This window comes from Pan paniscus, chromosome 19 (assembly GCF_029289425.2).
Source record: "Pan paniscus chromosome 19, NHGRI_mPanPan1-v2.0_pri, whole genome shotgun sequence".
NCBI classification, from domain to species: Eukaryota; Metazoa; Chordata; class Mammalia; order Primates; family Hominidae; genus Pan; species Pan paniscus.
The window spans coordinates 19,291,048-19,304,140 of NC_073268.2; the positions used below are offsets into that span (position 1 = coordinate 19,291,048).

Consider the following 13,093-nt stretch of genomic DNA (forward strand, 5'->3'; position numbering starts at 1 on the left):
GAGCCACCACACCCGGCCCCCCTTCAATTTTAAAGCCATCGCTATGCACCCTATGCCTATGCCAGACACTGGAAGAAGATGAAGCACCTTCTTGGAGTTTACATGCTGGTAATTATGCCAGACAGTAATAAAATAGGTAAGAACGGCTGTGGGGGAAGTCAGCTGGGTTCTAGTTACAGTCGCATTTCAGGAAATTATTTAACATGCTGACTTTAACAACCTAAGCCTCTTCTCCATGTGTGCACACAGGGTAGATCTCTGAACACAGGTGACCCTAGAAGTGCTGTAACTTCTAGGGTAATGGCTGTGTTGAGTCAAGGCAGGATGACAGTTCAGCCTCCTCCCAGGCTAGTGCAAAGGGCTCTTCACTCGGATTAAAACCTTCTCTCCCAGACTGAATTGCCAACTCCCAACACCCCTCCTACAGAAAATTTGGAGTCCTCGCTTATTCCCTGGCAGCCCGTACCTAATAGGGTGGTGAATTAATTATCAAACATGCGACAGTTTAGCAAAAATGGCAACACTTTGGAATAAATGACTGTAATGTGCATCCTGGCGCCCATTTTGCAGGTCAGTTGCTCTCCCTGGAAGGAAGAGTGTTCTCGGATTTCACCTTAAAGGAGGAAGGCTGCCAGAACTGAACTAGCACTTCTGAATATCCTGAGGCGAGGTCCAGTGACTTCCTTGGGAAGCTCTGCCGCGCCCCCACCCCACCCTACCCCACCACAGCAGGCGCTGGAGTCCTGGGACCACCAGGGTCTGAGGCCCAAATCCTTCCTCACCAAGGGGAGGAGAGGGGGGTTCCGGCAGGGCAGGATGGGAAGGCGTGCTTGGGCGGGATTGTGACATAAGAGTGCCCTGGTGACATGGAGCAGATCTGTGGCATAAATAAAGGTGTCATAAAGACAGGGCGAGGCTCACGCTTATAAGGGGCACGAGCGTCTCGGAGCTGCCAGAATGTCTTCTGCTCAGTGCCCGGCACTAGCATGTGTCATGTCCCGGCTGCGTTTCTGGGGACCATGGCCCCTCCTTATGTGGCAACTATTGTGGCTACTAGTCAAGGAGGCTCAGCCTCTGGAGTGGGTCAGGGACCCGCTCCAGCTCACCTCTAACCCTCTGGGGCCACCTGAGCCCTGGTTTTCCCACTCCTCCCATTTCCCATGGGAATCTCCCCATGCGCCTACTCTCCCGGCAGACCCGTGGGACTTTGATCACCTGGGGCCCTCTGCTTCCTCAGAGATGCCAGCTCCACCCCAGGAATCGACTGAAAATTTGGTTCCATTCCTGGACACCTGGGATTCAGCTGGAGAGCTGCCCCTGGAGCCAGAGCAGTTCTTGGCTTCACAGCTGAAGAAAGATCCAGGTCAGCGTTGGAGCCTTGCTGGGATTATTGGAATTACACGCCAATTATCCACACCTCAGAGTCAGAAACAGACTTTGCAGGATGAATATTCCAGTATGGATACACCGTATCCCGGTAGCCTGCCTCCAGAACTCCGGGTGAAGTCAGATGAGCCTCCAGGGCCCTCTGAGCAAGTTGGACCTTCTCAATTCCATCTAGAGCCCGAAACTCAAAATCCAGAGACCCTTGAAGACATCCAGTCCTCTTCACTCCAGCAAGAAGCCCCAGCACAGCTTCCACAGCTCCCTGAGGAGGAAGAACCTTCTTCAATGCAGCAGGAGGCCCCAGCTCTGCCTCCAGAGTCCTCTATGGAGAGTCTAACTCTACCGAATCATGAGGTGACAGTTCAACCTCCAGGTGAGGATCGAGCTCATTATCACTCGCCCAACATTACAGTTAAACCTGCAGATGTGGAGGTTACCATAACTTCAGAGCCTACCAATGAGACAGAATCTTCCCAAGCCCAGCAGGAGGCCGCAATTCAGTTTCTAGAGGAGGTGGAACCTTCTGCAACCCAACAGGAGGCCCCAATTGAGCCTCCAGTTCCTCCTGTGGAGCATGAACTTTCCATCAGTGAGCAGCAGCAGCCAGTTCAGCCTTCTGAGTCTTCTGGGGAGGTCGAATCTTCTCCGACCCAGCAGGAGACCCCAGGTCAGCCTCCAGAACATCATGAAGTCACAGTTTCACCTCCAGGTCACCATCAAACTCGTCATTTAGATTCACCCAGTGTCTCTGTGAAGCCTCCAGACGTGCAGCTCACCATAGCAGCAGAGCCTAGTGCAGAGGTGGGAACTTCTCTAGTCCACCAGGAGGCTACAGCTCAGCTCTCAGGGTCAGGTAATGATGTAGAACCTCCCGCCATCCAGCACGGGGGCCCACCTCTGCTTCCAGAGTCATCGGAAGAAGCTGGACCTTTAGCAGTTCAAAAGGAGACTTCATTTCAATCTCCGGAACCTATTAATAATGAGAACCCCTCTCCAACCCAGCAGGAGGCTGCAGCTGAGCATCCATAGACCGCTGAGGAGGGTGAGTCTTCCCTAACCCATCAGGAGGCCCCAGCTCAGACTCCAGAGTTCCCTAATGTAGTTGTAGCTCAACCTCCAGAGCATTCACACCTGACTCAAGCCGCAGTTCAACCTTTGGATCTGGAGTTTACCATCACTCCAGAATCCATGACAGAGGTTGAACTTTCTCCAACCATGAAGGAGACCCCAACTCAGCCTCCTAAGAAAGTTGTACTCCAACTTCGAGTATATCAAGGGTTAACAAATCCAACACCAGGTCAGGATCAAGCTCAGCATCCAGTGTCACCCAGCGTTACAGTTCAACTTTTGGACCTGGAACTTACCATCACTCCAGAACCCACTACGGAGGTCGGACATTCTACATCCCCGAAGAGGACTATAGTTTCTCCAAAGCATCCTGAGGTGACACTTCCACATCCAGACCAGGTTCAGACTCAGCATTCACACCTGACTCGAGCCACAGTTCAACCTTTGGACCTGGGGTTTACCATCACTCCAAAATCCATGACAGAGGTTGAACCTTCTACAGCCCTGATGACTACAGCTCCTCCTCCAGAACACCCTGAGGTGACACTTCCACCTTCAGACAAGGGTCAGGCTCAGCATTCACACCTGACTCAAGCCACCGTTCAACCTCTGGACCTGGAGCTTACCATAACTACAAAACCTACTACAGAGATTAAATCGTCTCCAACCACGGAGGAGACCTCAACTCAGCCTCCAGACCTAGGGCTTGCCATAACTCCAGAGCCCACTACAGAGATTGGACATTCTACAGCCCTGGAGAAGACTACAGCTCCTCATCCAGATCAGCTTCAGACCCTGCATCGAAAACTGACTGAAGTTACAGGTCCACCTACTGAGCTAGAACCTAGTCAGGATTCATTGGTGCAGTCTGAAAGTTACATCCAAGATAAGGCTTTAACTGCACCAGAGGAACAGAAGGCCTCCACAAGCACCAACATATGTGAGCTCTGTACCTGCGGAGATGAGATGTTGTCATGTATTGATCTCAACCCAGAGCAGAGGCTCCGCCAAGTGCCTGTGCCAGAGCCCAACACCCACAATGGCACCTTCACCATCTTGTAAGAATCACCTTTCCTCAATTGTCCTCTGTGTCCTGCCTGACATGGCAGCCTTTTCCTGGAGGCCTTCCTGGGCCTTCTTTATCTCCCCAAGCCATATGGACAACTGACTTTCTGCTTTCACCTTTGCTTGTCAACTCTCCCTTCTCCTCATTCTCCTTTAATGTTAGGCCCCTTCTCCAGTCTTTTCCTTTTACTCTAGTCTTTTACTCGTTTTCGTATCCATTTTTATTTAGCCCCATCACATCATTGCTTAACCGCTGCTCTCCTCCCCTTTTTGCTTCACCCTCTTTACAGCAGCCTGTCCCTCTCCCGATCTCAGTGATGATGCTCTAAGTGGTTAAGAGTTGATTCCGGAGCCAGGCTGCCTGGGTTTGAACCCAGATCTATTTATTAGCTTGGTGACCCAGAGCAAGTGATTCTGCCTGTGACTCAATTTCCTCACCTTTAAACTGGGGATTATGCTAGTTAGCATTTCATAGGATTGTTGTGAAATTTAGGTGAGTGAATATATGAAACACTTCATCAGTGCCTAGCATATGTAGGAGAGTTGGCTGTTCACATGATTATTCAGTCCTTTAGTTTTGTCCAGAACTCATCTTTGTCCCTGGCTTTCTATATGTAGAACTAGTTTTATGTCAAACCCAGGGCCAAGTATGCTACTGTCTCCAGAACACAAAAATGATAGGAGGGAAGAGGCTGGGTGTGGTGGCTCACGCCTGTAATCCCAGCACTTTGGGAGGCCGAGGCGGGCGGATCACGAGGTCAGGAGATCAAGACCATCCTGGCTAACATGGTGAAACCCCATCTCTACTAAAAATACAGAAAAAAATTAGCCAGGCATGGTGGTGGGTTCCTGGAGTCCCAGCTACTCGGGAGGCTGAGGCAGGAGAATGGCATGAACCTGGGAGGCAGAGCTTGCAGTGAGCCGAGATTGCACCACTGCACTCCAGCCTGGGTGACAGAGCAAGACTCCATCTCAAAAAAAAAAAAAAAAAAAAGAAGAAAGAGAATAGGCATAAAAAGGGAGGTATATATAATTAAGTACTAAAAGATAATGCAGACCATTGGTGCTAGAATTTGCCAGAATCTGTGATCCTTGAGGTGTGGAGATGCTACATGGGTAAGCTAAAACTTTACTTGGGTCTTAAAGAGTAGCTATAATTTGTTATATAGAAAAAAAATGGGAGTACAGTCTAGGCAAACGCATGGCTACAGGTATGGTTGGAATTTAGTAGACCAACGTGGCTACAAAGAATTAGGTGAGGGAGCAATGAAGATACAATTCTGTAAAACCGTGATTATCAGCTATAGGAGTTTGAAAGTTACACAATGAGGTATGGAAAGCCATTGAAAGTTTCCAAGCAAGAGAGATTAAATGATTAAAACAGGAAGATTATTTTATTTTATTTTGTTTTTTGCATTATGTGCAAGTGTAGACATGCAGAGGATTGTTTTAGAATCCATATGTAAAGTGTCCAAAAGGAAAAGCTTAATTCAGGGAGACAAAATAGAAAGGTCTAGCAAAATCTAGGAGTGAAGTGTGAAGGGGCCAAATCAGATCAGTTGTAATAGGAGTGGAAAGAAAAAGCCTAGGATGTTTCAACAGAGGGCACTGGGCCAAAGCTTTGGTGTTACCTGGCATAGGGTTTCTTTCTTCTCATTTGTTGATAATGATAAGCTTTTGCCCATATTTCTGTGGAATTATTTACCATTTTGGTACTGATTTGTAGAAGTCTGTTTAGACACATAAGTGCTTTTAGATAAAATACTTACATTCAAAGTAATTAACTGGCATCATCTGTCCAAGAGATGGGATGGATAAGAAGTTAAGCTCCCAGGAGATGCCTCATCATTTGTGCCAGTGACCCCGCATAATTTCTTGATGAATTGTGCAAACTGGGAAGCTGATAGCTCTGGAAATGAGAAAGCAGGTGTTATTTTCTGTTTCTGAATATCCCCAACAAGGTTGCAATGATTCTTTTACTTATCGTGTTCATTGTTTTCCTACCTATTCAAGGATATAAACTGTGTTTTTTCACAGAAATTTCCAAGGAAACTATATTTCTTACATTGATGGAAATGTATGGAAAGCATACAGTTGGACCGAGAAACTGTGAGTATATTCTCTCCAAATATGACAAAAAGCTAACTGCATTGTAAGATCCTTCTTGGTCCAGAATTTTGAAGTCGGTACCTCTGAGGAAAGATATTTCTCCTCCATGCCCCAAATCAACCACTGTTGATTGCAATCGTATGGTTATTTTAAAATTAAATTTGGTAGGCTCTCTTTAAAATAAGAGGCAATTTAAATTTATTTTTTATCATACAAATAATACATGGTTATATTCCTTTTTGTTCTCTTTTTTTTTTTTTTTTTTTTTTTTTTTTTTCAGAGACAGGGTCTTACTTTGTCCTCTGGGCTGCAATGCAGTGGCACAATCACAGCTCACTGCAGCCTTCACCTCCCAGGCCCAAGTGATCCTCTCACCTCAGCCTCCCCAGTAGCTGGGACCACAGGTGCATGCCACCACACCCACCTAATTTCGTATTTTTTGTAGAGACAGGGTCTTCCTATGCGGCTTAGGCTGGTCTTGAACTCCTGGGCTCAAGTGATCCTCCCACCTTGGCCTCTTAGAGTGTTCATATTACAGGCATGAGCCACCACCCGCAGCCCATGATTCCATTTTTAATGTATAAAAATGCAATAACAGATATAACAAAAACTCTCCTTGTGCCCTACTCCCTCATCCCTGAAGTAATGCTACTCTGCATTTAGTATACATGCTTCCAGACTTTTCCTCATTTACCTACATACATATTTACATAAAGCAAAATAGATTTGTGGTTTTAAAATTTTTTCTTCACATAAAGGGTAACATCTTGCAACTTGATTCTTTCACTTCATGATATGCCTTAGATTTCTTTCCTTCCCAGTACTTAGAGGGTCACCCCATTCATTTAAACTCCTGCATAATCCATAGTATGGATGCATCATGGTTTATTTAATAATTCCCCCATTGATGAATGTTTAGATTCTGCTTAGTTTTCTTGTTACATGCATTGCTGCAATGAAATCCCTGTACATGCTTCTTTGTGAACATGTGCAAGTATTCCTGTAGCATAGATATCTGGAAATGGAATTGTTGGGGTGAAGACTATGTAGATATAAAATTTTAATTGCCTTCAAAAATTTTGTGCCAACTTACTCTATTGTCAGCAGAATATGACAGCATTCATTTCCCGACACCTTTTCACCGCTGGGTATTCTCCAACTTTTTGCTGAAGTTTTGGATGAATAAAAGGGATTCCATCTAAATGTGAATTTTTCTGATTACTCATGAATTTAATTAAATATCTTTATATGTTGATTGAACATTTGTGTTTCTTCTCTGAGTTTTCTGGCCTTTGTTCATTTTCCTGTTGAATTGTTTTATCATTTTCTTACTGATTTATAGAAGGAATTGGTTTAGACACATAAGTGATTTTGGAAAAAATGCTTACATTCAAAGTAACTGACATTTTTCACAACAGTTTGTGTGTCACATCATTATTTCAATGTATATAGACAAGCCATGATGAGTTCTAAATTAAAAATAAACATATGCTAGGCGCGGTGGCTCACGCCTTTAATCCCAGCACCTTGGGAGGTAGGCGGATCACCTGAGGTCAGGAGTTTGAGACCAGCCTGGCCGATACGGCGGAACCCCGTCTCTACTAAAAATACAAAAAGTAGCCAGGCATGGTGGTGGGTGCCTGTAATCCTATCTACTTGGGAAGCTGAGGCAGGAGAATTGCTTTATTTTTTCAGATGGAATTTTGTTCTTGTTGCCCAGGCTGGAGTGCAGTGGTGCAATCTTGGCTCACTGCAACCTCCACCTCCCGGGTTCAAGCGATTCTCCTGCCTCAGCCTCCTGGGTAGCTGGAATTACAGGTGCCCTCCATCACACCCAGCTAATTTATATATTTTTAGTAGAGACAGGGTTTCACCATGTTGGCCAGGCTGGTCTGAAACTCATGACCGTGGGTGATTCACCCACCTTGGCTTTCCGGAGTGCTGGGATTACAGGCATGAGCCACCACGCCAGGCCAGAACTACATTTTAAAAACAAGAAAATTATTACAAAGGTCAGGATAGTGGTTACCTATTAGGGTTAGAGAGAGGGATATGATTGGAAAGGGGCACACTGGGGCTTCTGGCATGCTAGCAAAGATCTTTTGTAATGATGTTTACATGGGTATCTGCTTTATAATTATTAAACTGAATATTTGGCCAGGTGAGGTGGCTCATGTCTGCAGTCACAGCACTTTGGGAAGCAGAGACAAGAGGATCACTCGAGCCAGGAGTTTGAGACCAGTCTGGGAACAGAGTGAGACCCTGTCTCAAAAATTAAATTAAATATAAACAACATTTATGTTATGTGCACTTTATGCACATTATAGTTCTCCAATTTTTTTGATGGGGGGGAAAAGGTTGAATGGCTTCACTTGCAGCCCTGACATGGTTCCATGTGGGGCTTTCATAATAAGGTTTGGGAAAAGAGAGGAGGAAATGGAGGTTCTGCTGATCTTGGTGCCACCCAGAGTTGGATTCTAAAAGGGATTTTGTGATCTAGAGAGGAGGCATGAAATAATACAATTTGGTGGGAAGAGTGGGTAGGGGTGTGCTTGAGTGTGTGTGTGTGTGTGTGTGTGTGTTTGTGGTGGTGGTGGAGAGAGATGGACAGAAAAAGGAAAATGTAAGAAAAGGTTTGAATGAAAGCAGAGCAGATCCTACCATCTTGAAGTGACCATGACCCAGCTTTCCTCCACATGCAGGAGACAGTCCTGTGTAGCAAATAGTTGTAGTTTGCATTTTAATCTAGAAATAACTTCTTCATTTTCCAGAATTCTCAGAGAAAATAACTTGACTGAATTACACAAGGATTCATTTGAAGGCCTGCTATCCCTCCAGTATTTGTAAGTTAGTTAATTATATTTATGAGTTTTTAGTCATATTATCTGTAAAATGAATAAGGGGTTCAAATTAGATAATCTCTCAGATTTCTTTGAGCAATAAAATTCTGCAATTCTGTAAGTTTGTATAGGGTCTCAGCCCATCTCTAGCACTAGCTACCTCCTGTGCATTTTCAGTTTTTAAGTTATATAGACAAAATACAGACAAAAACATTTCACATGGTAAGAAAATCTGAGCAGTGACTGACACCCATATGAACCTTGTTTTATAAGGGTTCACATATCATTCTTCTTCTATTCAGTCTACAACCAATAGATCCAATCTAATCTATGGTCTATTTTTAAATAGCCCATTAAGTTAAGAATGGTTTTTGCATTTTTAAAGGACTGTGAAAGAAAAAGAAAAGAAACAAAGAAAAATATGCGAGAGAGATCATATGTGGCCCACAAAGCCTAAAATATTTACTGTCTGACCTTCACAAAAAAAATTTCAAAAAGTTGGTTTAGTAGGATGAAAGGAACTAAAGTTAACTTCAGATTGTTGCCTAAAGGAGAAGAAAATGGAGACCACCTGCATTCATTTGAACATCATTATTCCAGAATTTTTGGTAATTTAATCGGAATTAAATTAACATTTAAATATTAAAAACCAGCTGAATTATATCAATAATATTATCGAGAATATTAAGCTACCAAGAGAATAGACTGGTATTAAGGATTTCATTTCAGGAATTGTTGTATTAAAACAGATGTTTAAAATGATGGTTAAGTGGTAGAGCTAGAAATGTTTACACTAAGAAGCATATCAGAAATGCCCCTAACTCTTCACTAATTACAAAATAACGATCGCCCCAGCCCTGTTACCAAGAAAGGGATCCCTGTATTTCTGTCTGTTTAGAGACAAGAAGATACTATGTTCATTGCTATGAATGCTTGATTCTTACCCTTTGTCCATAGAGGTGTGTATGTCATTAATCCTTATTAAGCTCATTAGTGATGCTCTTTTGCAAACAGATTCTCTCAAATATAGAAGGCTTAAGGAAAGTGGGTGTAAAGACCCTCAGGTGGATGCCAAAGTGCTACAGAGACCATGAAATAATAAAACTACATTTCCTTTAAAATAGTTATTTTCCTTCTACTCACTCCCCCAGCTATTCATTTATTTTACAAATATTTGAGTTTGCTTTATTTCCATGTGTCAGTTTTAAACATGGTGGGCAATGCAGATGAGCAAGACCTAGTCCATGCTTTCAGGGACCTGTTTATGCTGAGAAGAAATGGGATAAAAAATAACTACATTAAGAAGAAGAAATGGATGTGGGCACTAGGAGGGATAAATTGTTTCTGGAACATAGAAGAGGAAAAAATGCCTTCAATTTGGACCCAGGAGGATGTTACTAGAACAATGCCATTTGAATAGGACTTTGAAGGGCCATTGTGTAACATCAGACAGACATCTTGGGGAAAATACTCTAAACTTGCAAAAGGAAAATGGGAGGGCAAAACACAGGAAAGTATTCAAGGAATGCCATGAGTACCCGTAGAGTACAAGAAGGGAGAGTAGGAAAATGGAGCCAGATCTTCTAGGGCTTTGAATGCCAAGCTGAGGAGCCAACATGGCTCCTCATGGTAACCATGGTAACCATGTTACCACAGCAGTGCTGTAAGGTAGATCTGCATCACAGTCGTTGAGAGGGCACGTTAGAACTCAGTTCTGGACTCCACCCTCGTAGTTACTGATTCAGTTGGTCTAGAGTGGGACCAAGAATTTGCATCTTCAGTAACTTCCCAGGAGATGCTGGTCTTTGCAAGCCACTTCTGGAGAGTTTATATGATGACTGTGTGCAGGATAGTTTAGGAAGGGAGAGACTAGAGATGGAGACATCAGCCAGACAACGTTACACCATCCAGGTAAAGAGGGAGGGACAAACTCCATCACTGTATAACTGAAGAAATTTCTTTTATGAAATATTAAAGCAATATAAAACCAAAAATGAATTTCTATTAATATGATAGAAATTAATTCTATTAATATGATTTGAATTAGTTCAAAGTTATGTATTAGGTAAAGGGGTAGCTTCCTTTCAAATGATGTGAAAGGATGTCTTTTATTTCTTCTGATATTGAACTGGCTTAGGAAAACAGACCTAAACTAAGAAGGTGTAGAAATGTGAGACTTTGTTTGTTTGTTTGTTTGTTGGTTTGTTTGAGATGGAGTCTCGCTCTGTCGCCCAGGCTGGAGTGCAGTGGTGCAGTCTCGGCTCACTGCAAGGTCCGCTTCCTGGGTTCATGCCATTCTCCTGCCTCAGCCTCCTGAGCGGCTAGGACTACAGGCAGGTGCCACCAGGCCTGGCTAATTGTTCCTATTTTTTTTGTAGAGACGGGGTTTCACCGTGTTAGCCAGGATGGTCTCGATATCCTGACCTCAGGATCTGCCAGCCTCGGCCTCCGAAAGTGCTGGATTACAGGCCTGAGCCACCGCACCCGGCCCGACTATTTTTTTTAATATTAGAAATTGTATATATAGAGATAAAATCTTTGAGCTCATAATCTAAGATTTGATGACACTACAAAAGGGCATCTAATCAAGTCTACTGCTCTCAGGAGAAATTAATTCCAAAGTCTATTATGTTGTATATTTATTAAAACCATGAAGGTGAGACTCTAGGAGAGGTATGGGTAGGGTTAGGGGCTCTGGAAAGTTCAAATACAAGTCCAAACGTTTAGAGTTGAGATAAAAAATGTGTATTCAATATTATTCTAAACTCTTGCTATTATTCATACCAATCAACATTTAATAACTAATCAAGGCAATATTTTCCTTTTCCTTTTCCTAGAGATTTATCCTGCAATAAAATACAGTCTATTGAAAGACATACATTTGAACCACTACCATTTTTGAAGTTTATGTAAGTTACAAATATAACTTGATTACATTTGGAATTTTTATAAAACTTAATTATAAACCTCTTTGCTATTCTTGAAATATAATTAAAATTTTACCAGTAGAAAGCTACTAAAATTATACAGCAAATCCTTTTTGTCTCTAGCAAGGATTATTGTGAGAATTATTACACAAATCTTAGTGAATCATCAGAGAGCAGTGGTTCTCAGCTGTGTGATTTTGCACTCAGGTGGCATTTGGTAATGTCCGGAGACAGTTTTGGTTGACAAAACTGTGGGTGTTCTCCTGGCATCTGGTGGGCAAAGGCCAGAGATGCTGCTAAACATCCTTCAAGGTATAAGACAAACGCCCATGGCAAAGAGTTATATAGTCCAAAATGTTGATGGCACTGAAGTTGTGAAATCCTGTTCTAGAGAAATAAAGATCACTTAACACAGGTATTTACTGAGCATTCACTGTTTTGTATCTAATGCACCACGTGTGCAGTGTTAAAAGTATAAATCATAAGCCAGTGTCTTCCACAGTGAGATTTCCTTAGTGCATAGAGAAAGGATTGAGGTTATGTTCCATCCTATATAAATTAGAATCATGGCAAATGATAAATGTTCTGAAATAATTATTTTTTTCCTTTGGCTTGTGTCTTTTTTTGTTTAGAAATCTTAGTTGCAATGTAATTACAGAACTCAGCTTTGGAACATTTCAGGCCTGGCACGAAATGCAGTTTTTACATAAGTTGTAAGTGAAATAGAAGATGAATACATGTAAACAACTATTTATCTACAAAAACTCATACAATTATTGGGTAGCTGGGTATAAGCCCATTATCAACTCTGAAAAGCGTGTCTTAAGATCCATTCATTTTTCTCAAATGGGGAAGCTAAGGTACAAAGAGGCCAAGAGACTTACGCAGCTTATATATGACCTCTGCTTGTCCTAGTTCTGACCTATAGCATGGGCAAGAAAAGGCATCAAAGAAGTGACCCTCAAATTAGCCTTGTTGCTGGGCGGGGTGGCTCAGACCTGTAATCCCAGAACTTTGGGAGTCGAGGTGGGTGGATCACCCGAGGTCAGGAATTCAACACCAGCCTGGCCAACATAGTGAAACCCTGTCCCTACTATAAATACAAAAAAATTAGCTGGGCGTGGTGGTGCAGTTTTTTGCTCCCTGGAGGACTTTGTGTTAAGCTTCCTTCCTTGCAGCTAAATGTTGCAGACATTTAAGCAGTTAGAAACTCTGCATATGAGCAGGAATCAAATCCAAAGTTGTAGGGCCAGAGTGGTGGCTCATGCCTGTAATCCCAGCACCTTGGGAGGCCAAGGTGGGAGGATCACTGGAGGTCAGGAGTTTGAGACCAGCCTGGCCAACATGGCGAAACCTCATCTCTACTAAAAATACAAAAATTAGCAGGTCATGGTGGCGGGCGCCTGTGATCCTAGCTATCGGGAGGCTGAGGCACGAGAATGGCTTGAACCCGGGAGGTGGAAGTTGCAGTGAGCCGAGATTGTGCCACTACACTCCAACCTCCCCTCCAGGCTGGTCTCGAACTCCTGTGACCTCAGGTGATCCGCCCACCTCAGCCTCCCAAAGTGCTGGGGTTACAGGTGTGAGCCACCATGCCTGGCCAAGATGGTGTTTATGTTAAGCTATTGTGCAAAAAAAAACTTTTGTAAAGAAAATATATCGCTGTATCTTAATTCCATATACTTTCCTGACTACTCT

General features: G+C 43.2%; 1 protein-coding gene across 1 annotated transcript in view; it reads left to right on the forward strand.

Moving 5' to 3' along the window:
• Positions 1–493: 493 nt before the first annotated feature.
• The window catches only part of LOC100988940 (leucine-rich repeat-containing protein 37A2-like), a 38,902-nt gene continuing 26,302 nt past the window's right edge, over positions 494–13,093 (forward strand). Inside the window, 5 exon segments of the mRNA XM_063598927.1 lie at positions 494–3,512; positions 5,557–5,628; positions 8,400–8,471; positions 11,306–11,377; positions 12,028–12,108. Coding sequence (XP_063454997.1) covers positions 958–3,512; positions 5,557–5,628; positions 8,400–8,471; positions 11,306–11,377; positions 12,028–12,108 — 2,852 coding nt within the window. The 5' untranslated portion in view covers positions 494–957.